Source organism: Schistocerca serialis, chromosome 6 (genome assembly GCF_023864345.2).
Source record: "Schistocerca serialis cubense isolate TAMUIC-IGC-003099 chromosome 6, iqSchSeri2.2, whole genome shotgun sequence".
Taxonomy (NCBI): domain Eukaryota; kingdom Metazoa; phylum Arthropoda; class Insecta; order Orthoptera; family Acrididae; genus Schistocerca; species Schistocerca serialis.
This window is the reverse complement of record NC_064643.1, coordinates 495,412,810-495,439,446: the sequence shown is the minus strand read 5'-3', so window position 1 is coordinate 495,439,446 and position 26,637 is coordinate 495,412,810. Positions and strand designations below refer to the sequence as shown.

General features: G+C 39.8%; 1 protein-coding gene across 2 annotated transcripts in view; it reads left to right on the top strand.

The window, feature by feature from the left end:
- Nucleotides 1–26,637, top strand: part of LOC126484536 (murinoglobulin-1-like) — a 291,073-nt gene that overhangs the window by 59,782 nt on the left and 204,654 nt on the right. For both annotated transcript variants that reach the window (XM_050108083.1, XM_050108084.1), the window contains 4 exons: nucleotides 902–1,062; nucleotides 3,875–3,983; nucleotides 7,609–7,842; nucleotides 22,710–22,898. In XM_050108083.1, the coding sequence (XP_049964040.1) occupies nucleotides 902–1,062; nucleotides 3,875–3,983; nucleotides 7,609–7,842; nucleotides 22,710–22,898 (693 nt within the window). The remainder of the gene's footprint in view (nucleotides 1–901; nucleotides 1,063–3,874; nucleotides 3,984–7,608; nucleotides 7,843–22,709; nucleotides 22,899–26,637) is intronic.

Here is a 26,637-nt window from a genome sequence, read left to right as displayed (position 1 = left end):
AGGGGGCTTTTATCGCTTAATCTAAGTGTTTGTCTTTTTTTGTGTTGAGTCTGGCCTTTGGCGTACGATTTTAGACTGAATTTTTAATTTGTTTCTTGGTGGTTGGCTTTTCTTTTTTTGTCTCTATGGTCTGCCAACCACTGTCACACTTTGTGTGATTTTAATTCCTTTTGTATGGTCTCTGTCTCAGTCTTTCTTGTCCTTTGTCGTCTGCCATCTTTTCCATTGTTCGTTTTTATTCTGTGTGGGTGTTTGAAATTTTGGAAAAAGGGACCAATGACCATAGCAGTCTGGTCCCTTTAATCCCCCAAACCAACCAACCAACCATGACTGACCTACATCCCTGCTGAATATTGCTGAGATATGCATTTTTATGTCACTGCCTCTACACTTTTCTATGACAGTTGTCAGGAGTCAGACAAATCCTGCACTCATCAGTGAAGGCAACCTGGTGGCATTCATCCAGGTTTCATTCTCCATGCAGCATGATGCTGAGGATCATGAAATGTTGTTTGTAATGGATGCCTAGAGGCCAAATCGATTGTGGAGTAGTTACAATTTTTTCTTAATCACAGTAACAAAGTACTTTGGAGCCACTGGAGGATGGCTGCAACTATATGCTCTCATTCTGTGTTTATGTATGTTTGTAAATGGGCATTTTGAACCTATTATTCTGATATCCTTCTTCCATATATTGAATAGTTTTGAAGATTATATTGCCTGGTATCAGGAAATGATATCATTGTCCCAGCAGTTCCAGTAAATTTGGCTATAGTTTGCAGGAGACTGGGTTATCAGTTTATTATTGAAAGTGAAATGTGTAATTTATTTGTGTAGTATTACTACAAAATTGAACAATATTTACAAATATTCATTTGTTTCCCTCCATTTTGAATTTTAGGGCAATTGGAAAATTAAACTAGAACAAGATGGATCCAAGACAGTGCATTCTACAACATTTTCTGTGCAGGAATATGTTTTGCCACGGTTTCAAGTCACAATAAAACCACCTGATTATATTCTAGCAGATGCATCATATGTCTCTTGGATGATTTGTGCAAGGTATACATATTATATCATAAGCCAGTGTTGTTATTATTCCACACTTCAACAATAAAATGTTCATATTCATCTTTGATTTATTTGTGGATTTTCAATCCAGTTTTAATAACTGTATTTACAATGTGGAAATGTAGGTTCATGAAGAAACGGGAAAGATAAATCAATGAAACGAAAAAATTTATAAAAAACAACAAATTGGACTCAAATGGTATATAATTACAGGTAAGTCTGAGATGAGTATAAATGAGACTGTGGAATATGAAGACATCACATATCAGGTAGAGAATGACATAGGAATTGAAAGAATGGAAGATGGAATTAGAAGTTGTAAGCATGAGGCTGGTAGTTACAAATTATCTACACAGTGGAACTGAATGCTTAGTGCTGTGTAGTTACAGATTGCATTTAATGTTGGTAGAATGTTATCTGCATTTTGTCAATTGTTGGGCTCATTGTTGAAAATTGATGACTGACTCTACTTGCAAGTTGGAAAACAAGTGGTAGTAGACCATACTTGGCCCCAAACAATGCAACAGTTTGTGGACGCCAAGTACAGTAAGTTAGTTTCCACAATGACTTACACTCACTGAATTTTTAGAAACGTTTAACAGTAAGAATTGAATTATTTCTTCCGTAACTGACCATGCATGGGTTTTATGAAGTTTAGAGGAAAGAGCATTGTGGCACAACTTGACTAAAAGAAGGGAACAGTTGGTAGGACACATCCTGAAGCACTGAGGAATAGTAAATTTAGTTATGGAGGGAAGGGTGAGGCATAAACATTGTAGAGCAAGACAAAGGCTTGATTACAGTAAGCAGGATCAAGAGGCGGTAGGTTGCGGTAGTTATGTATAGATGAAGAGGCTTGTACGGGATTAATTAACATGGAGATCTTCAGTAAACTATTCGGTGACCTGAAGACTACCACAACATTCAACAAATGTGATTCTCAGCAGATGAAAAATTGAGAAAATGTATGTTCCATACAGCACTTCTTTAAGAGTAAAACAAGAAATGATATTAAAAATGCATTGCCAAAGAAAATGGGGGAGAAATATTCTATATATTTTTATTGATACGAGATAAATTTGATTTCTCCATTGCTATTATATTTGTGCCATGTTGATACAGCTTAGAAGAATATAAACTGTGTAACCACTACTGGTTTACTGTTCTCTGAGCAGTGCAACATATATCGGAACACACATAAATGAGTGAGAGTGTCATGTTAGATTCAGACAGCATAGTAAATCAGATGACCAAAATCAATGCAGTGAAAGTATATGGTTTGGGGATTGGGGTGGGAGGTCATTTTTTAGCCGAGACAGCTACTTGCCTTCAAAATGAGGCCATGAGAGAGACTTAAACAACTTTCCAATATGAATGATGATGATAGTTTCAGGCTTCCATTACCTTGTCTGTCAGCAGTAGCCAACATATGGGCAGACTGTACTCAAGATGATGTTCCATTATGCATGTCTATTAACATATGTGCAGAAGGCATACAATACATGTTCAAATTGTTGAAGGACACTGTAGAAGCAGTTCCCTCCTGGACCAATATAATCCCACATTTTCATTACAACTAATAAAGAAACTCAGCATCTTTTAGCCAAGGCTTTCTTAAGCAAAGAAAACACACACACACACACACACACACACACACACACACACACACACATTCACAAAAGTAATAACACCTCATGTGCACATGACCTCTACTGCTGGCAGCTCCAAGCAGAACTGCCAGTGAAAACGGACATGTGTGCATGAGATGTGCTTGCTCATGTCGATGTGTGTGTGTGTGTGTTTGTTTTCTTTGCTGAAGAATGCTTTGGCCCAAAGCTGTAATGTGTAATAGTCTTCTAGTTCTGCCCGCCAAGTCAATGGGATATCTTTACGTTGAGTAGCAATCTATCCTTTTCGTAATTTTGTTAATATTCTGATCTGGTATTCCCATTGGTTAATTAATGCCTTAATCAATAAGTGAAGTATGTCAACTTGTGTATAAAATCCAGGGTAACAGAAGTATATTGGCAAAGGATAGAGTATAACAAGCCCTGAGGCAACATCTCCAATGGAAAATGTAGCTGGCCAGAAACTTAATTGTTAATTATCTTGTAAATTTATTAGTCTGACAGATATTGAAATATGTTATTGAGAAATCATAATGTCTGTCTTTCTAATGAGAGGTATTACTAAGTATTAGCTCACAAAAAAACTGCAGAGTTGTACAGAAGTGAAAAGTTTAATGATTCACGTCTTCTAATTAACCAGATTTCCAGTAAAATAAGATGCATCATTGGAATCAGCACTTTGGGAATAATACCTTGAATAATGAATTAAAGAGGGGAAAGCTTAGTTAATGCTTGGAAATATTTGAGCACCTAACACACATACTTTATGTAAAAAATGAATGCAATTTGAAAAGTAACTAAAAAAAAAATATAAGTAGGACTCCAATAAGAGCAGAGGAGAGATTTCAGCTTGTTCTGTTTTGTAAGATCAGTGAACATATGTCATACATTATTCCATTTCTTCATTATTGTGATCAATTATTGTGTATGCCACTAATTCTGAACACTTTTCATGCATGCCAACCTCATTTCCACCATTCATTCTTTAACAGTTACATCTGATCTAGAGGAAATATTGATGTTAAAGGCAAAAGAGTAAAAAATGAAACTATTCTGGCAGAAAACTGTTAGGCTACCAGTAAACTGCTGCTATGAGACATTTTTCTTTCATTACACATAGCTTTTACATTTGAAAGTCTATATAATTAATTGAATACACTTCTTTTAACTTATAGGTACAGTTATGGAAGACCATTAAAAGGTCGATTACAGGCAAAAGTAGTGCCAATTGTTCCAGCATGGAGACAGAAAACAAAACTCCCAGTTGTAAATCTGATGACAGAAGTAAGTTAATTACAAATTAATCAATTTGTTTATTAAGGGAACAATATATTGTAACACATTCTGTAGCACAAATGAGATTTTTTGAATTTTGTTTAAATTTTGTTGTATGCCCTAGTTAATACTTTGAGATACCAGTATTATCTTGTGTGTTGCTATACTCTGAGCTACACGCTTTAGCTGCCATGTGTTTCAAATTTTGAGCTTTAGTTGCAGAAAAGCAACTTTCAACTTTGTTTTTGAATTCTCTGAACTTCTGAAGGAAAAATACAAGCCTGTAAGTTGAGGGATTCGTGGTTTATTTCCGGAAATTTACCTCTGTTGCTGGTGTTAACGCCTTTACATTAACACTTTAAATGCAAAATTTACCATGTAATTAAACCAGTAATGAAAGACTCCATTCTGGAATATTTACAGAATGTTATTTCTAATTTTAAAGGTGCTGAATTATCATCTAACAATGTGATAAGCCCCTGTACATAGTTCTAACTTTTGTTAGCTATTACTCCAGAAAACTAGTATCTATGGAATGTGGGGAAAGTAGGAAGGAAAGGGAATTTTTACTTCTTAAATGACATAAAAGTCATTATTTATACGTTATTGGTTTAATCCAAAACAGCTTGGGGAAGGAAACTTCTTAGATTTGTTGAAGGAACCATCCCAACTGTCATGTGAGATTATTTAGGGTAACTTTGACAGTGATAAATCAGGGTGGCAGGAGATTAACTTGAAATTTTTTCTCCTGAATACAACCCCATTGTCTTACCACTATGCCACCAAGATTAATAACTGACCCCATAGTTGAAGGTTAGTACTAATAAGTTAATACATTGAGTAGAGACAACTAGTCACTGAATACAGGCAGTGTTGAGCATTAGACATATGCATACAGAAGAAATCCAACAGTATAGAAATTTCAGACTTGCGTGCTTCTTCAGATAAGACTATATTATTTGCTAGTGGTACTAATAGCTGTGACATCACTTAGAAAGATAGTGCGGTAAACTTCTTCGTGTACATTTAATTAAGTCAGTTTCTAATATTTCTGTGAATTTCCTAGCTTTTGAGAAAAATGAACCTAAATGAACAATTTTAGAAAATAAATAGAAAATTAGTTCTTCAGTATTTAGAAAAACAAGAGTAATCATTTCCATGTTTAGATTTTCAATTCTCACTTCTGATGCAAATCACTGCAGTTATTGTGGTTAGTAATGATTCTTACATAAATCTTTAATTGTGTAATTCGCATTAATGTATAAAAATGTCCTGTGATAGGGTGAACCACCCAAGGCCCTCTTCCTTCATTCCGTTGCAGTGATGCTGTTCCTGCGAGAGGATAACTTCTGTTTTCAGCATGTAAAAGTGATACTGAGTGTTGAACAAGTCCAAAATAAGCTTGTGATCACTCTAATGGTTAAGTGAATGCCTGAAAAAAAGCAGGAAATTCAAAAATAATTTTCATCTGGAATTTGTTCTTTTGTCTAGTGGACAGCAGTTACTTAACTGTGTTGGTTTGAAACATATTTCATTGGTCACATCTTAAAGATACATTCCTGGAAATTGAAATAAGAACACCGTGAATTCATTGTCCCAGGAAGGGGAAACTTTATTGACACATTCCTGGGGTCAGATACATCACATGATCCCGCTGACAGAACCACAGGCACATAGACACAGGCAACAGAGCATGCACAATGTCGGCACTAGTACAGTGTATATCCACCTTTCGCAGCAATGCAGGCTGCTATTCTCCCATGGAGACGATCGTAGAGATGCTGGATGTAGACCTGTGGAACGGCTTGCCATGCCATTTCCACCTGGCGCCTCAGTTGGACCAGCGTTCGTGCTGGACGTGCAGACCGCGTGAGACGACGCTTCATCCAGTCCCAAACATGCTCAATGGGGGACAGATCCGGAGATCTTGCTGGCCAGGGTAGTTGACTTACACCTTCTAGAGCACGTTGGGTGGCACGGGATACATGCGGACGTGCATTGTCCTGTTGGAACAGCAAGTTCCCTTGCCGGTCTAGGAATGGTAGAACGATGGGTTCGATGACGGTTTGGATGTACCGTGCACTATTCAGTGTCCCCTCGACGATCACCAGTGGTGTACGGCCAGTGTAGGAGATCGCTCCCCACACCATGATGCCGGGTGTTGGCCCTGTGTGCCTCGGTCGTATGCAGTCCTGATTGTGGCGCTCACCTGCACGGCGCCAAACACGCATACGACCATCATTGGCACCAAGGTAGAAGCGACTCTCATCGCTGAAGACGACACGTCTCCATTCGTCCCTCCATTCACGCCTGTCGCGACACCACTGGAGGCGGGCTGCACGATGTTGGGGCGTGAGCGGAAGACGGCCTAACGGTGTGCGGGACCGTAGCCCAGCTTCATGGAGACGGTTGCGAATGGTCCTCGCCGATACCCCAGGAGCAACAGTGTCCCTAATTTGCTGGGAAGTGGCGGTGAGGTCCCCTACGGCACTGTGTAGGATCCTACGGTCTTGGCGTGCATCCGTGCGTCGCTGCGGTCCGGTCCCAGGTCGACGGGCACGTGCACCTTCCGCCGACCACTGGCGACAACATCGATGTACTGTGGAGACCTCACGCCCCACGTGTTGAGCAATTCGGCGGTACGTCCACCCGGCCTCCCGCATGCCCACTATACACCCTCGCTCAAAGTCCGTCAACTGCACATACGGTTCACGTCCACGCTGTCGCGGCATGCTACCAGTGTTAAAGACTGCGATGGAGCTCCGTATGCCACGGCAAACTGGCTGACACTGACGGCGGCGGTGCACAAATGCTGCGCAGCTAGCGCCATTCGACGGCCAACACCGTGGTTCCTGGTGTGTCCGCTGTGCCGTGCGTGTGATCATTGCTTGTACAGCCCTCTCGCAGTGTCCGGAGCAAGTATGGTGGGTCTGACACACCGGTGTCAATGTGTTCTTTTTTCCATTTCCAGGAGTGTATTATCTGTTCACGTAGAATCAAGAATGGAAAACCCCTTTTAGCTGTGTTATATATAATAGTGATTGGTATATGTAGACATCCTTAGTTACATCATATTAAAAACTGTTCTCTTATGATTACTATCAATGTACTGTTGCAAATGGTAGTTGGCACCAGTAGATAAGCATTAGCATGGTTGTGTACATATGAACATATGCATTTTCCATAAAGTAGCAAATTCCCACTTGTTCTATTGGTTTTATTATAGCTTTTGTTATTACAGAAAGAGTATAACAGTTTCATTATAGGTAGTTAATTGATAAGACAACTAGCATGCATAGTTGGTGATTGCTATGTCTCAGTTAGCTTATACCTTAAAAGCTCTCCATTGAGATGAGATCTGCTGCACTTTATCTTCAGATGAGTGAGTGAACCCAGTGTTTGAATTTATTTAAGAGAATATTCAAATGAGTACCTATGTGCATGTTAACTTCTTTGTTAAAATACAAAAACACAGAGGACAGAGTTTATGTCATTGAAACAAATGCTGGGCATAAAGTTTCTTTAAAGTGTTTTTACTTTCAGTTCATATCTACTTTTAGACTGCCTGTCAGTTTCACATTGATTATAGAAACTTTAAAAATTATTTATGCAATCTTCCTTAACTCTGTTACAGCTTGACAGTTCTGATGGGTGTTTCAATTTCAACATATCAGGCACTGAATTGGGACTGTATGACTGGAAAATGTCTCCTAACAGCTTATTACTACAAGCATCTGTGACAGAACATTCCACTAATGTCACAGAGCATTCCAATTATACTTCATTAATACACCACCAGGCTCTCACAATTGACTTTGTAACATTCAGCTCTCAGTACTTTAAGCCTGGCCTCCCATACAGTGGAAAGGTATGTAATATTAATACAGATAGAAAGAGTAAAAGAAGAAATTTCAATCTCCTCAAACAGATATAAAAATAATAAACACACTTGAATGATTAGCATTAATACAGTGCTGTGAAACACTGAGACACATGTACTGATTTCATCCTTTGTTGAATGGATTATTCCATCTTATGATTTATTTCCAGGAGAAAACAGGAAACTTGTATAATTTTTTGTTTGATGTAACACTTACTTCCATCAGTTGTGATGCAGGAAAGTGGCACTATATCTCCTACTGTAAGACTGACCATAGGTCCTAAGTAAGCACACTAAGATTCATTGGAAGATCCCTCAGGAAGTGTAGTCCACCTACAGTGGAGGTAGCTACCGAAAACCATTGTTGCGCTAATACTTGAATGGTGCTTATCAGTCTGAGGTCTGTTCCAGATGGAATTGATAAGAGGAAATAGAAAAGATACAAAAAGAGTAGTGTGTTTCATTGCAGGCTCATTTAGCAAGAACAAAAACATCACAGAGATGGGCAGCAAACGACAGTGACTGACACTGGAAGAGAGGGATTGCGACACTGGAAGAGAGACATTGTGCTCACAGTGTGCTTTACTGTTAAAATTCTGATACTGTTTATGATAAACTGCTTAATATCAAGGAAATAATGAAAGTGAAGTTAAAAGTACAAAATATAAGTGAAGAATTTTTTACTACAATATGTCACATAAAATTAGTCGCTAGAGTGGTATTCACATATGACCTAGCAACAAAAATATTCATCTAATTATTTGATGTTGCCCTTCACAATGATTGGGGTGTCTGTCTGCAGTTCTCTGCCTGGAGAAATCTTGTGTGCAAATTGGCTCTTAATGCAGATGACACTGGCTTGTAAGTAAATTTTTGATGTTCATGAGACTGCACTTCATTTTCACAATACACAGTGAAATGAAGATGGTCAAAACTTAGAGAACGTCAAAAAATTTCGTCTTGTGATGCGGACACTAATTAAATTTTGATGCATGTGGAAATGTGGCTACATTTGCAGGTCTGGCTTTTATACACTACTGGCCATTAAAACTGCTAAACCAAGAAGAAATGCAGATGATAAACGGGTATTCATTGGACAAATATATTACACTAGAACTGACATGTAATTATGTTTTCACACAATTTGGGTGCATAGATCCTGAGAAATCAGTACCCAGAACAACAACCTCCGGTCGTAATAACATCCTTGATACACCTGGCCATTGAGTCAAACAGAGCTTGGATTACGTGTACAGGTACAGCTGCCCATGCAGCTTCAACACGATACCACAGTTCATCAAGAGTAGTGACTGGCGTATTGTGATGACACTGTTGCTCAGCCACCATTGAACAGACATTTTCAATTGGTGAGAGATCTGGAGAATGTGCTGGCCAGGGCAGCATTCGAACATTTTCTGTATCCTGAAAGGCCCGTACAGAACCTGCAACATGCAGTCGTGCATTATCCTGCTGAAATGTAGGGTTTCACAGGTATCGAGTGAAGGGTAGAGCCACGGGTCGTAACACATCTGAAATGTAACGTCCACTGTTCAAAGTGCTGTCAATGCGAACAAGAGGTGACCAAAACGTGTAACCAATGACAACCCATACCATCACGCTGGGTGATACGCCAGTATGGCGATGACGAATACACGCCTCCAATGTGCTTTCACCATGATGTCGCCAAACAAGGATGCGACCATCATGATGCTGTAAACAGAACCTGGATTCATCTGAAAAAATGGTGTTTTGCCATTCGTGCACCCAGGTTCGTCATTGAGTACACCATCGCAGACACTCCTGTCTGTGATGCAGCATCAAGGGTAACTGCAGCCATGGTCTCCAACCTGATAGTGCATGCTGCTGCAAACGTCATCGAACTGTTCGTGCAGATGGTTGTTGTCTTACAAACGTCCCCATCTGTTGACTCAGGGATCGAGACGTGGCTGCATGATCCATTACAGCCATGCTGGTAAGATGCCTGTCATCTCAACTGCTAGTGATACGAGGCCGTTGGGATCCAGCACGGCATTCCGTATTACCCTCCTGAACCCACCAATTCCATATTCTGCTAACAGTCGTTGGATATCGACCAACGCGAGCAGCAGTGTCGCGACACAATGAACTGCAATTGCGATAGGCTACACTCCGACCTTTATCAAAGTCGGAAATGTGGTGGTACCCATTTCTCCTCTTTTTACGAGGCATCACAACAACGTTTCACCAGGCAACGCCGCTCAACTGCTGTTTGTGTATGAGAAATCGGTTGGAAACTTTCCTCATGTCAGCACGTTGTAGGTGTCGCCACCAGCACCAACCTTGTGTGAATGCTCTGAAAAGCTAATCATTTGCATATCACAGCATCTTCTTTCTGTCGGTTAAATTTCGCGTCTGTAGCATGTTCTCTTCGTGGTGTAGCAATTTTAACGGCCAGTAGTGTAGTTAACAGTAATTAGAAAAATGAAGATCTATTGTTGGATTAATAAAATAAGTTAATTTACAACTATAAATTTTGAGTTTTCATTACTTTATTCTTATTATTTGGGTATAGATATGTTTACAAATTAGTACATTGTTTTCTTTGTCATGGAATATAAGTTTTTCAAACCCAAACTTGATTTTTTACAAGCTGTTTCACAATACAGGAAATAAAAAGTCCTTTATTTTCTTGAATACAGAATGGTTTTATCGTAGGGGTTACACAGTTTTCTGTTACCTGATGTAAAGCAAATGCAAATTGTGAAGTTAGTTTTTAATATAAAAATTTGAGATCAAGAGAAAAGTGAGTATGAGTGCTTGTTTACACCAAAGTTTATGAACTTGTTGTTCCAACTATACATACTACTATGTTTTTATGCCATTGAAAACTTTTGTATTGGACATTGTAGAGTTATAGTGGAGCAATGCAGCATGCTGGTGAAACAAACTAGTGCTGGTCAGTGTGTGTGTGATTATGGTGACACTGTAAGTGGAGCATTGTGGAGCAGAGTGGTGCTGAGTGAATCAAACATGTTTGTTTCTAGGCATGGTGACCAGTGTGTTTGACTCTGGCTGCTTTCAGGCAATGCCAGCAGCATTCGAGTGTTGCTGTGGGTAACAGCATCATTACTGTTACTTGTGCTTGTGTTTCGTTTGTTTTTGATGTCAGCAGAAGCATTGATAGCAGATGTTTTTATTTGGTGTCCTTTATAGGCCCAGTGAAACAGCTGTCATCAAATTGATTCATTCTGTACAAGTTACCTGATGATGTGGCAATAGAATTACAAACTAAAAGTACATAACATATTTCCTTAATCTCTTATTTCTTTCATTGGGTTAAAATGAGAGGCAGTAATGAAGTTGAAGTTGCATAGCTGAGATACATTTAAGGGTAATGTTTTATTATGTGAGAAAAAGTTCTTCATCTTCCGGTCATCTGGGGTTTGCAGCAAGAAGCCTCCATGTGGGTTCGAATCTGGCTCTGAGCACTATGGGACTTAACATCTGAGGTCATCAGTCTCATAGAACTTAGAACTACTTAAACCTAACTAACCTAAGGATATCACATACATCCATGCCCGAGGCAGGATTCGAACCTGCGACCGTAGCAGTCGCGCGGTTCCGGACTGAAGCACCTAGAACCGCTCGGCCACCGCGGCCTACTGGTTCAAATCTCTCCAGTTTTATCTTCATGATCATTTGTGTGATATTCGCAGGAGGGAACAATATGTTGGTTGACTTTTCTTGGAATGTATGCTGTCAGAACCATTGCGTTGAGCAAAATGCCTTTCATCATTGAACCGATTCTTAAGTATTGCTTGTCAGTATGTTTTTTAAGCTACTTCTTTTGTTACTGTACTACATATCCTGAGGATTCTTCCAGTGAATCTACCTGGCATCTGCCTTATTCATGATTAATTTTATGTGGTCAAATCACTTGTATGCATACCCCAAGATTTTTTCTTTGTGGAAGTTACTGCTTCCAGTGAATGTTCTGCAGTTTGGTAATTGTACAACAAAGGGTCTTTCTGTCTGTGTACTCACTATATGTTACATTTGTTGATGCCAATTGCCAATCCTTGCACCAAGTGTCAATTCTCTACAGGTCTTCCTGTATTTCATCACAGTTTTCTAGCATTGTGACTTCTCTGTATACAACAGCATCATCTGGGAAAAGCTCATGGAACTTTTTGACGATATCTGCTAGGTCATTTATATTTATTGTGAAAGGTAATGGTTCTATAACACTCTTTGTGGCACACCCATAGTTACTTTTACATCTGAAGACTTCTCTCTATTCAGAATTACGGGCTGTGTTCTGTTTGCTAGAAACGCTTGAATCTTGTCACACAGTTGGACTGTTATTCCACATGTTCATATTTTTTTCATTAGATGAGAGTACAGAATTGTAGTGAATGCCTTATTGGTATCTATCTGAGCTCCTGTATCTACTGCTTTCTGTATCTTGTGGACAATAGAGCAAGCTGGATTTCAGACTGTCGTTGTTTTTGGAACTCATGTTGGATTATGCAGAGGAGATTTTTGGTATCTAGAAATGTCATAACAACATGAGCATAAAAGATATTCCAAAATTCTACAACTGACCAGCGTCAGAGATAGAGGCCTATAGCTTTGTGCATCTGTTTGATGACCCTTCTTGAAAACAGAAGCGACCTGTGGTTTCTTCCAGTCATTGGATATGCTCGTGAGTTTGCAAGCAACATACACCGTCTTTGTCTCAACTGTCGAAATCAGTAAAAAGATAGATTTCATATGAAGCTATAAATTCACATAACATCTGGAAAAGAGAAATCATCATGTATCCTAGACTGCATAAACAACACAAATTATTTACAAAATAATTACTTACAAGACATTTGATGGGTGCACCAGATGACAAATAAGGGTTTTTTGGGGCTTGACAGAAAACCAGAAAAAATTCAGCTATCTTGTAGAAGAAATAAAGTGATATATATAAGTAAATGTCATGAGATTTAACAGTGTTTTCATATCTCAGTATCAGTTATGGGGCGGGGGGGGGGGGGGGGGGGGGGGGAGGGGGGGAGGAGGAGGGACATTTGACTCAAATACTGAACTATTCCATAAAATAAATACTAAAACAGAGATAGAGGGGCTGGACAGTACTTACCTCAGCTCAGTACAGTCGATAGATACACAATACAGAACAGAAAATTTACGTTCCTAGCTTTCGGAACTTTGTTCCTTTGTCAGGGAGGAGAGAGGGGAAAAAAGGGAAGAAGAGAAAGTGTATTCAGTTACTCACAACCCAGGTTATGAAACAACAGGGAAAGGTAAACAGGGAGGGTAGCAAGGATGGAGGCATGGTTGTCAGAGAGAAGCCAAAGATATCCTACTGTAAGTACTGTGCCAGCTTCAAATCAAAGAGGATGCATACCGAAGTAAAGAGGTATATAGTATAAAGGTAAACACAACTATATAGGATGAAAAGATGTGTGAACAGTTAAAGAGGAAAGGGAAAAAGGAGGAGACTGAAGAATACGGTTGGTTAACGTAGGTTCAGTCCAGGGGGATGGCGGGATGAAAGGATGTGTTGGAGTGCAAGTTCCCATCTCTGCAGTTCCGAGGGACTGGTGTTGGGTGGGAGAAGCCAAATGGCATGTACGGTGTAGCAGGTTCCTAGGTCCCTAGAATTATGCTGGAGGGCATGGTCTGCTACTGGGTATTGGACATCTCCTAGGCGGACAGTTGGTCTGTGCCCATTCATGCGCTCAGCCAGTTTAGTTGTCGTCATACCAATATAAAAGGCTGTGCAGTGCAGGCATGTCAGCTGATAAATGACATGTGTTGTTTCACATGTGGCCCTGCCCTGAATTGTGTAGCAGGGCTAGAGTAGGTGGTTGTGGGAGGATGCATGGGGCAGGTTTTGCAGTGGGGTCCGTTACAGGGGTAGGAACTGCTGGGTAGAGAAGGTGGTCTGGGAATATTGTAGAGTTTGACAAGGATGTTACGGAGGTTAGGGGGGTGACGAAAGGCAACTCTGGGTGGTATGGGGAGAATATTGTCAAGGGATGATCTCATTTCAGGACTTGACTTGAGAAAGTCATATCCCTGGTGGAGTAATTTGTTGATGTATTCGAGGCCTGGATAATATTGGGTGACAATGTGGGTGCTTCTGTGTGGTCTGGGGGTAGGAACATTGTTGTTGGATGGGGAGGAATGTATTGCTTGGGAGATCTGTTTGTGGACAAGGTCTGCAGGATAGTTGCGGGAGAGGAAAGCACTGGTCAGGTTGTTGGAGTAATTGTTGAGGGATTCGTCACTGGAGCAGATACGTTTGCCATGAATACCTAGGCTGTAGGGAAGGGAGTGTTTAATGTGGAATGGATGGCAGCTATCAAAGTAAAAGTACTGTTGTTTGTTTGTGGGTTTGATGTGGGACAGTGGCGTGGATGTGAGCTTCAACAAGATGAAGGTCAACATCCAGGAAGGTGGCTTGGGTTTTGTAGAAGGATCAGGTGAAATCCAGATTCGAAAAGGAGTTGAGGTTATGGAGGAAATTAAGGAGTGTTTCTTCACCATGAGTCCAGACCACAAAGATGTCATCTATAAACCTATACCACGCCAGGGAAAGCAGCTGTTTGGTCTTCAGGAAAGCCTCCTCCATGCGGCCCATGAAGAGGTTGACATAGGACAGAGCCATCCTGGTTCCCATGGCCATTCCCCTGATTTGTTTGTAGGTCTAGCCTTCAAAAGTGAAGTAATTATGGGTGAGAATGAAGTTGGTAAGTGTGATAAGGAACAAGGTTTTTGGAAGATCTTCGGGTGGGCATTGGGAAAGGTAGTGTTCAAGCGTAGAGAGACCATGCATATGTGGGATGTTTGTGTAAAGGGATGTAGCATCTATGGTGACAAGAAAAGTTTCAGGTGGGAGGGGGGTGGGAATGGATTTGAGGCATTCTTGGAAGTGGTTTGTGTCTTTGATGTAGGATGGGAGTCTGTGGGTGATAGGTTGGAGGTGTTGGTCTACCAGGGCTGTTGGGGCTTTGAAGCCTGCCACAATGGGACATCCAGGATGGTTGTCTTTGTGGATTTTGGGTAATAGGTAGAAGGTAGGGGTACGTGGCTCAGGTGGAGTGAGTAGGTCTGTGGAAGCCATTGTGAGGGACCTTGGATTTTTAGGAATTTCTGCAGCTCAGTCTGGATGGAGGGAATGGGATCCTGGGTAACAGCTTTGTAGGTTGATGTGTCGGAGAGTTGATGCCGTCCTTCTGCCACATACTCCACACGGTCAAGTACCACAGTTGTGGAGCCTTTATCCACCGGGAGGATGACAATAGAGTGGTCTGTTTCCAGCTCCTTAATGGCAAGTGATTCAGCTGGGTTGATATTGGGGGTTGTCAGAATGTTCTTCAAGAAGGACTGGGAGACAACACTGGATGTGAGGAATTCTTGAAATATCTGCAAGGGATGGTTTTGGGGGGGGAGAGGAGGGTCCATTTGAGAAGGCGGTCGGAATGGTTCTAGACTGGGTTCAACATTGGGTCTAGTATTTGGTGGCTGTGTTTGGGTGGTGAAGTTATATTTCCAGTTGAGGTTCCGGGTGAATGAGGGGAGATCTTTAACCAGGGCAGTGTGGTTGAATTTAGGTGTGGGGCTAAAGGTTAAGCCTTTTGATAGAACAGATGTCTCCTGAGGAGAGAGGGATCTGGAGGAGAGGTTTAGAACTGAATTGGGACTGGTGATATGTGACATTTGACTGTGGTTATAGTTGAGATTTGGTCTGTGTGGGGTATGTGCTGGGATTGGGAGATTGAGTAGAGTGGCTAGGCTAGGTTTGTTGGCTATGATGGGGGTTTGTTGAAGGTGCTGTTGTGATTGGTGTTTGTGAAGGATAGGGAGAGGGACCCCACTTCTTAGGCGTTGCACTAACATTGTGGATAGTATTTTCAGGTGGTGCGTGGCATGGAACTCAAGTTTACAGCTACCTTCTAGGATGATGTTCCTGAGTGTGTTCTCCAACCAGGGGCTTGAGAGGTGTATGACTTTGAAGAGAGATAGGAGCTGTTGGGAGTGGTGGTTACATGAAGTGGTGTAGAGATTCAGGACAGGTTGGGTAAGGGCTAAGGATTGAAGGTTCTGGAAGTCCAGGAGAGAGTGGTGGAAGGAGGGATTGCACCCAGAGATGGGAACTTTTAAAGTAGGTCCTTTAGGGTTAAGCAGGACCAGAGGAAAAGTATGTGGGATTGCAGTTTGGCTACGCTGAATGCATGTTTCCGCCTTCTCAAATGAACCCTCCTCCCCTCCCCCAAAACCATCCCTTGCAGATATTTCAAGAATTCCTCACATCCAGTACTGCCTCCCAGTCTTTCTTGAAGAACGTCCCGACAACCCCCAACATCAACCCAGCTGAATAATGTGCCATTAAGGAGCTGAAAACAGACCGCTCTATTGTCATCCTCCTGGTGGATAAAGGCTCCACAACTGTGGTACTTGACCGTGTGGAGTATGTGGCAGAAGGACTGCGTCAACTCTCCGACACCTCAACCTACAAAGCTGTTACCCAGGATCCCATTCCCTCCATCCAGACTGAGCTGCAGAAAATCCTAAAACTCCAAGGTCCCTCACAAGGCCTCACAATGGCTTCCACAGACCTACTCCCTCCACCTGAGCCACGTACCCCTTCCTTCTACCTATTACCCAAAATCCACAAAGACAACCATCCTGGATGTCCCATTGTGGCAGGCTTCAAAGCCCCAACAGCCCTGGTAGACCAACACCCCCAACCTATCACCCACAGACTCCCATCCTACATCAAAGACACAAACCACTTCCAAGAATGCCTCAAATCCATTCCCACCCCTCTCCCACCTGAAACCTTTCTTGTCACCATAGATGCTACATCCCTTTACACAAACATCCCACATACGCATGGCCTCTCTACCCTTGAACACTACCTTTCCCAATGCCCACCCGAAGATCTTCCAAAAACCTTGTTCCTTATCACACTTACCAACTTCATTCTCACCCATAATTACTTCACTTTTGAAGGCTAGACCTACAAACAAATCAGGGGAATGGCCATGGGAACCAGTATGGCTCTGTCCTATGCCAACCTCTTCATGGGCCGCATGGAGGGGGCTTTCCTGAAGACCCAACAGCTGCTTTTCCTGGTGTGGTATAGGTTTATAGATGACATCTTTGTGGTCTGGACTCATGGTGAAGAAACACTCCTTAATTTCCTCCATAACCTCAACTCCTTTTCGAATCTGGATTTCACCTGGTCCTTCTCCAAAACCCAAGCCACCTTCCTGGATGTTGACCTTCATCTTGTTGAAGCTCACATCCACACCACTGTCCACATCAAACCCACAAACAAACAACAGTACTTTTATTTTGATAGCTGCCATCCATTCCACATTAAACACTCCCTTCCCTACAGCCTAGGTATTCATGGCAAACGTATCTGCTCCAGTGACGAATCCCTCAACAATTACTCCAATAACCTGACCAGTGCTTTCCTCTCCCGCAACTATCCTGCAGACCTTGTCCACAAACAGATCTCCCAAGCAATACATTCCTCCCCGTCCAACAACAATGTTCCTACCCCCAGACCACACAGAAGCACCAACCTTGTCACCCAATATATCCTGGCCTCGAATACATCAACAAATTACTCCACCAGGGATATGACTTTCTCAAGTCAAGTCCTGAAATGAGATCATCCCTTGACAATATTCTCCCCACACCACCCAGAGTTGCCTTTCATCGCCCCCCTATCCTCCGTAACATCCTTGTCAAACCCTACAATATTCCCAGACCACCTTCTCTACCCAGCGGTTCCTACCCCTGTAACCGTCCCCGCTGCAAAACCTGCCCTACGCATCCCCCCACAACCACCTACTCTAGCCCTGCTACTGGTAAAACATACACAATTCAAGGCAGGGCCACATGTGAAACAACACATGTCATTTGTCAGCTGACATGCCTGCACTGCACGGTCTTTTACATTGGTATGACAACAACTGAACTGGCTGAGCGCATGAATGGGCACAGACCAACTTTCCGCCTAGGAGATGTCCAATACCCAGTAGCAGACCATGCCCTCCAGCATAATTCTAGGGACCTAGGAACCTGCTACACCGTACATGCCATTTGGCTTCTCCCACCCAACACCAGTCCCTCAGAACTGCAGAGATGGGAACTTGCACTCCAACACATCCTTTCATCCCGCCATCCCCCTGGACTGAACCTACGTTAACCAACCGTATTCTTCAGTCTCCTCCTTTTTCCCTTTCCTCTTTAACTGTTCACACATCTTTTCATCCTATATAGTTGTGTTTACCTTTATACTATATACCTCTTTACTTCGGTATGCATCCTCTTTGATTTGAAGCTGGCACAGTACTTACAGTAGGATATCTTTGGCTTCTCTCTGACAACCATGCCTCCATCCTTGCTACCCTCCCTGTTTACCTTTCCCTGTTGCTTCATAACCTGGGTTGTGAGTAACTGAATCCACTTCCCCTTCTTCCCTTTTTTTCCCCTCTCTCCTTCCTGACAAAGGAACAAAGTTCCGAAAGCTAGGAACGTAAATTTTCTGTTCTGTTTTGTGTATCTATCGGCTGTACTGAGCTGAGGTAGGTACTGGCCAGCCCCTCTTTCTCTTTGTTAGTATTTGTTTCACATCTTTATATGAGATTTTCTATTCCATAAAATACAACTTAATGTTACTATTTACAAGTTATTGTCATGCAGTTTATAATTGAAATTTATTTATCAATTGTAACATTTCTGTCCTTTATTGGTTTTGTTTCTGTTATAGTGTTTTTATTTGATCCCTTTCCTGCATTCAGAGGTTGATCTTGAACTATTTCAAACACTTCCATGTTAAGTATCTTTGTTTCAGTTGAATGTACAAGCAAAGTTTGTCACATAAATATAATGCTCTTATTGCACTTATTTTATTCATTTACATAAGAGAAACTGAATTTATAGGTTGCTTTCAACATTACTGCCTCAATAATAGGTACATACATTTTGCCAGCTATCTTGCATGTTCAAGAAGAGAAGATGAATGTATTTCACTATTTATCCTTGCTCATAACTTCATTATACAATTTCTCATTATACATCATTGTTTCCTCACAATAATGTACATTCTTTTTCAGTACATACATATTAACATGAGTAACATTACCTGCCAATAACATTAGTAACACAGTCTTACTGAGATTATCTTTCAAAAATAATGACTCTCATTACATCATTATGCAATATCCTGGATTACTACATAAACTCTTCACCTTTCCTTCCTAATTACGCCAAGCTTTACTGTTACAACATGAAAACAGAGCAAGTAATCATTATGGCATTACTTGATGACAGTCATTATGGCACTACTTGATGACGGTCAGTACATATTTACTTATATCATCATATAACAGACTGATAATTTAGAATGCATAATATATTTTGCTGTTTGCTAAGCAGAAAGATCTGATCTTTCTAGGTATGGTGAGTTTTTCATATTTAAAAGGAGGTAAATAGAACAAATTTCCCCTCACATTTATATCAGACTAATAATGCCAAACCATAAATATATTCTGCAAGAGTCAAATAGTACAAATTTTTCTTTACACACATTTCAATTTTATCTCAGTAACTTTTATGTCTGATATTATAATGCCAGTTGCTTGTTCGAGTGGTATTAGGCTGGTGAAAGCATAGATTTCTGATCAGCCCCCGCTCCCATCCAAACACTTCCTTTTATTTTATCATAGGACATTCAAGTGCTTGCTAAGGACGTCACAGTTAGGTTTATAAATGTGCAATTCCCTGTTCATAACATTTGGTGTGAGCATTGATAACTGACCTAATGAACATAAGTTTGACAAAGAAATAGCCAGGTTAACAATTCTTTTTCCCAATTCTACATTGCTAGTTGTCCTACTCCTTATATCTACAATATGTGCCACTATATTACATTTACTGTCATTCATTTTCTAATGTCAAATATCTGTGACACTGTGTGCTGCAAAAATACCATGGTAAGAGAAGTCATATGACAGAGTTGAAATATTGCTGTCCGGCAAAGCAGATAATTGAGCATAAACTGTTTCATAGAATAAAATGGTTGACAGTGGCAAGGCTTTTTCCCAGTATGATCAGGTGATGTATAAATTAGATGACATATGAACACAAACACAGCGTACACCTGTGGAATTACAAGAGGATATGCCAGCTGAATGATATATTTCACAGGATAACTTTTTCATTTGTAAAATATGCACTCATTATAGGACAAAGAGATAATTGTTTCAGCAAAATCAGGTGGCTCCATAAGTCAGTAACTGTAAAAATATGGCATCGTAGGTCATGAATAAGAGAGTAGTGTAGTGTATTAATCACAAACATTTTTTAAGTCCTGTACTGTAAGCCCGGTGTAAGTCATGTGATCGACAAAGTGGTTTCTCACAATTACTAATTCAAGAAGAATGAATACTGATGATAGTGGGAGATAATTTTGACAGACAGAGTAGAAGGGGAAAGACATTTTATAGAAAATGAGAATGGAAATATATGCTACAGCGATTTTGGATTGATGAGTCTGTAAGCTTTTAGATGAGGATTATGAAGTACTTTGAAGGGCCCAATATAAATACAAAAAATTTCTTCAACTCCTCACAGATAGGATATAGATTACTCATCTGTTTTGACTAGAACTTCAAACTGGGTTGCTTTCAACTTCCTATCATGCCTTTGTTTTCTCATATTCCACTGTTTCACACTATTTTTCCTACAATTTCTTCTCTTTCTTGTGGAGTTAAGCTCTTGCAGGCTGGAAATTCAATCAACTCATTTGCCAAGTTGGATGTTTTTTTATTGTATAAAATTCCATAGGAGAAAAACCAGTAGAAATATGTTGCAGGCTGTTTAAAATATTTTCAAAGCTAGTAATTTGTTCTATCTGTTTTGTGTGAGGCTTGTTAGAGTGCATCCTGCATAACATCCCAATTTTTCTGAACCAGCTTCCTGCGAGATTACTGGCTGGATGACAGGGATATATTAAAATATGACTGATATTTTCATCTTCAACTAAAGCTATTCAAGTGTTGTAGGTAAATTGGGTACCTTTATCAGAAAGGATTGCTTTACATGTTCCCACATCTGATTTTGAAAACTATATTTCTGTTAGATGCTTCGTAGAGTGGATACAATTTTATAAATTTGGAAAACAAATCAACCATCACAAATGTAGAGCAATATATCATCTTTATTTAGTGGCACATTTAAATTTACAGCAACAAACTTCCTCTGTTCTTTTGGAAAAATGTTTTGTGTAAGCCCTCTACATGTTTGGTTACTTTCTTTCAAGCTCTGGTATCTGTCACAGGTTGCTAGATGTTTTCTACTCCCCTTGAAATACTAAAGAAATAAATATTTTCTTGATTTTTCTGAATAAATTTTAGTGTCCCACATTGTCCAAACTGCATATTTTACGAACACATCTGTAAACCACTCTGGCCAATAAAACTTCCAAATGTTACTGTCAACTCTTATCCTCCTAAACATGTTATACACTTTATAACATTTTTCTGCCTTTTGTCTCTCCTGTTTTACCAATCATATGTTTAATAGTATGCAGTTTCGGTTATGATTTCGATTTCTTCTGGTATCATTGCAGATGCTTCTTAACTCATTATCAAATTTTATCCCCTTCAAATACATTAACTTAAGCTTCTTCTCACATTCACCTCTATTGTCTTCAAATTCACTCTCATTGGTAGTCTCTGACAGTCAGGTTGTTTTTAATTTTGTGTGTGTGTTTTTGTTATTGGAGCAGCCCTTTGTGTGCATGATTGGTTCCTGCTGAATATTATTTGGACACTGTGTTTGAGTTGTTGGTGCTTTGATGGACTAAAATTGTGTTCAGTTTACTGGTCATGTAATTAAAACATTCCCATCTCATTGTCAGTGCTTCCTGTTTTGATACAGAATGGTAAAGTTAGGTCTGTGTAGAATTTTATTTTTGTGATGGTTTCAAATTTCCGTTCTTGAGACAAAATTCCTTCTTCAGTAATGTAGTGACCAAAATATTTGAATTTCTTTGCAGGAAATTTCCAGTTTTCCAACTTCAGTGATATCAGCAAAATATGAAATGGGGTAAATGACATTGGTACCAGAAGTACTCTCCTCCGCACATCACAAAATGCTAATGGAATATAGATGCACAGGCAGTAAAGTTCTTAGTAATAGGTTAGAGTATGGTAATACAGTAGTTTATCTGTGAGGAATGGTTACAGCTGTGATTTACAATTCACAAAAACTGATAAAGACATATGGTCCTGAACTGGCAGTGAGGAAAATCTTTCCAGTAGGTTGTTGTTTTTCACATGTATAACCGTTTTTCTGCAAGAGTCACTCATAATAGAAAAGTAAGGTGTTTATGTGTTAATTTCTGATATACAAGTAAAAATGCTGGAAGTGATGTTGCAAATATTTGTAGTAAGTAAGTAATTTTAAATTGATGTACAAAGTAATTATAGAAGAATGTTTTCATAACAGACAGAGAAATAAGCAAAAGCTATGTAAGAGAATGCACTTACTCATTAGAAGCTGAAATAAACCCACAGGGTTTGAAGTGGATTATGCATTAATCAATAAAACAGTAATTGTCTTTGTGAATCATAGAAGGCCACAGAGAAATAGACAAGTGCAGAAAGCTGTGTAAAAAGATTAAGCTTTTTAATTTGTTATGCTTATGCTAGCAATAGTTTTTGAATGTTTGTGTGCTTTAGACAGTTTATTGTGTTTTAAAACTACAGTGTACTTTGCATTTAATTAAATGTCATTCATTTGTAAAAATTGCTACAAGGAATTTCTTTTATAAACAGATCAAAGTGGCACAACCAAATGAGTTACCAGCTTCAGGCCAAGAAATTCAAGTGTGCCTGAAGGTACAAGCAGCGGGAGAGTGGAACCGAGCTCTTGTTGCGTGTAAGAATTTCACATCAGATTCTGATGGTTTTGTGGACTTTGTTGTTCCTCCACAGCACCAGAATATTGTTCTTCTTTCATTTGTGGTAAAATTTTTGTTATAGTTTAACATCAAAATTAGTATTACCATTAATATCTTAACACTGAAATTGTTTGCAGACCTTTTAACTTTATTTTCATTTATTTGAGTAACTTATTTTTACTTTAATTTGTGCCTAGGGTGAATCACTATCATATTATAGTTGAAACAATGGAAAATCTGGAATGGAATAATTATATGATTTGGATACATCGCCACTCACTACCTAGAGGAGGTGCTGAGGGGTAGAAAGGCACATGTAAAAGTAGACTATTGGAAAATACCAGCTCTCCGACAAAGTCCTTTATCAGATCTCTCTCTCTCTCTCTCTCTCTCTCTCACACACACACACACACACACACACACACACACACATGTTCACTCCTGCACAACTCTCATTATACAATTTATCTGTTGACTAGCCATGCATGTGTGAGTTGCACATGTATGAATGTGCAGTTTGTCTCTCATCTGATGAAGGAATAATATTGTAATTGCCTAATTTTGCTATACAACCATATTATGAAGTTCTCCAGGATGACCCTACATTGATAAAGCAGTTGTTAAACACAAAGTGAACGAACACCAATGTAAGGAAGGGCCAGACTGTCAATTTCTGCTACACAAAATCCAAGATAGCATTTAAGTATAAGTTAGTGGGAAGAATACTTAAGTATCTAGGCATAACATTTGATAGCAAATAGCATTGGTATCTTCAAATTTGCAAGGCAAACAGTCCTCTTCCAAGTAAAGATAATCTCTAGAGGCTCTTCAAAGAAGGTAAAACAAGAGTTATGTTGTTCCTTGGTAAGACCTCATCTAGAGTATAGAAGTTCTGTATGGGACCCATATCAGCCATAGCTGGTTTCAGAACAGGAAACTGTGTAACAAAAGCCCGAAAGATTTGCCTAGAAATATTTTGAGTGATTAGTAATGTCACTGCTCTGATGAAGAGCATAAATAGAGAGCATTGTAAATCTGAGAAAGATCCACCAGATTAGTTAGCACTTATGGGGCTGTTGGAGGTTGTATTATATAGTCTGATATTAAAAATAAGATGAATGAAGGTGAAGTCAGAGATTAGGCCATTCCCAAAAACTACAAGCTACACTACAAGGAGTCTGCAGTCAGATATTTTTCTTACAGATAAAGGAAAAAGGGCATAAAATGGTTTACTGAGAGAAGTGTTCAATCCCTACGCTGAGACACTACAGTTTTTCAGGAAAACACTGAAATTGAGTTACTGAAGGCTTAAATTAAGTGGTCATGTGACCCTCCAACCTCATGTAAGTCGTAGATGTGAAGTAGTGTATACACACAGGTTGGTTGTATCAGTACAGAAAGATGGAGTGACATGAAGGTAGGACATAAAGACAGGAAGAGCTACCCTGTTTGGTAGTGCCCATGTTCACATCATGAATGAAGTTGTCCATTGTGTGTATGAGGTAAGCCTCGCAGCCATGTAACATGGTATAAGAAGAATGGCTATAAAAAGATACTAAACAACACAACCAGACATGAGAGTCACACTGTCATAATGACAACTGGTTGCAAACTCAGCAGAAACAGGTGTTATCAGTGCAACCAGCCTGTGAGTGAACATTGTGAAGAAACTGCTTGCACTGGACATTTTTAGTCGGGTATCTTATAAAAAGGGCATTGCTAGCTGTGTTAGTTAAACTTCACATGTTCAGTGGTCCAAAATATTGACTGTAGATGACTGAAGGCATTTGAGGTGCTCCAACAAGTTGCAGTTTCCTGCTTTTTGAATGCTGAAAGGCATCGACAGTACTGGTGACCCCTGAGGCATTTAATGCTATATTTTTAAGGTGTTTTACATACCATGACTTGCACCCACTCATTCAGGTTATGATAAACATGAACTGGGTTGTTTATTTCGGCATTGATGCTGACAATGTTGCCCTTCATTTTAGAAATTCATGATGCGTATGCTGCCGACACTCCCATGTTTCAAGATGACAACAGCTATGTTCAGCAGGCTGTAAGGCTCCACACATATAGTTCTGGTATGACAAACACTCAGGTATCCTATCATGCCTCAACTGACCAGCTAAACCACCCAGTGTTAAGCCTGTGTAAAATTTATAGGATGGTAGCTTATGGGATCTAATCATCAATGAGTGGCTTCAGCTGTAGACAGTATAACTGAAGAAACTTACAGCCTCTCTTTCGCACTGAACTGTGGCCATTGTGAAGGCTGGGGAAGATGACTAATTTTTGGTCTAGTTTGGTTAATAATAGTTCCCTCAATGCATCTCTACATTCCTTACTGAGAAGCCTTCAGTTTTTGAATTGTTGTGGTCATGTCGTACTACTGTAAATTGAAACTGCTAATTGGCTACACACTGATTGTGAACTTTCAGCTAACGAAGCATTGGAAACTTAGTTCTGAGAACTCTTTCTAGTTTACCAAGTGCACTCCTGGCTCGTTTTTCACAACTGTTTATTTCTTTCAGTAGCCATCTGTGCATTGTCTTCAACTGCCCTAAATTAAAAAAATCTTCAGTTGATTCTATGACTTCTTTGTTGATTGGTACAGTTCTCTTTTCATTGTTTTGATTATACATTATTTTAGTTGTAATGTAGTTGCGATTTCAATGTCTACTTCCAAACTTGCTTTATTAGGTTCTTCAGACCTATTCCATTAATACATATACCTTTTTCATTTTTGCCATTTAAGAATTTGGTAACTTCCTCTAGGGAGGCTGAGAATAGATTTGGTGCTATGGAATTTCCTTGTCTGACACCTTTTTCAATTTGTAACACTCCTGTGTCCTGTTTTACTTTAATGAAAGCTGTAGTTTTCATGTATTTATTTTCTGTATAATAATGAAAGTTACATCAGTGTCATATTTTTCATTAGCAAATTTAAGTTTTTCAAAATGGTGATTATCAGACAAAGTGTTACTCATAGCTAAATTCGGGACTTTTTTATGACTCACAAGTTGTCCATTGTGCAGTATTCATGTCTATAGCTAGCTTCTTTCTTTTGCTCAATTAAAATAAAATCTGTCCTTTTGTGCAGATTGTGACAGTTTTATTGAATAATTTATACATGCCAGTAACTGAAATGAGACTGATACATTTGTAGTAGTTCATATCTTGTGTGTATGCTTTGTTGGGATGTACATGATCCAGACACATTACTGTGATAACAGTCTAACAATGTCAACATGCAGTAACCATTCAGACACCAAGTGGCAGCACAAGCACTGAAGGATGTATAAAGCATGCAGGAAACAGTGCAATGATTGTCATAACACAGAAATGGAGCAATTTATCTTACACCCAAAATGGCAAGACCATTGACTTTTGGATCAGGGGTGGAAGCATTTCTGAAGTGGCTGAGTTTGTGAACTGTTTCGAATGCCGCCGTGATTAAAGTGCACTGATCTTGGCAAAATAGTGTTATCCAACATAGGCAACTGTGGTGCACCATGGGCCATAGATGACGGAGATGACAGGAGAACAGTGGCTGCAGAGGTATGTACACGCAAATAGACGTGCAACTGCTGAGCAATTGATTGCCCACATGAACAAAGGGGCTACCAACAGTGTCTTCCAACATCCATTCAGCAAATGTTCTTGTGTATGGGACTCTGCATCAGGTGCCTGGTTCATCCACCCATACTAACGAATGCAACTGAGTGGTGATTGTTGGTCTTTACAATGAATCATGTTTTATGCTCCATCAGACTGATGGTTATTGGTGTGTACAGCATGAA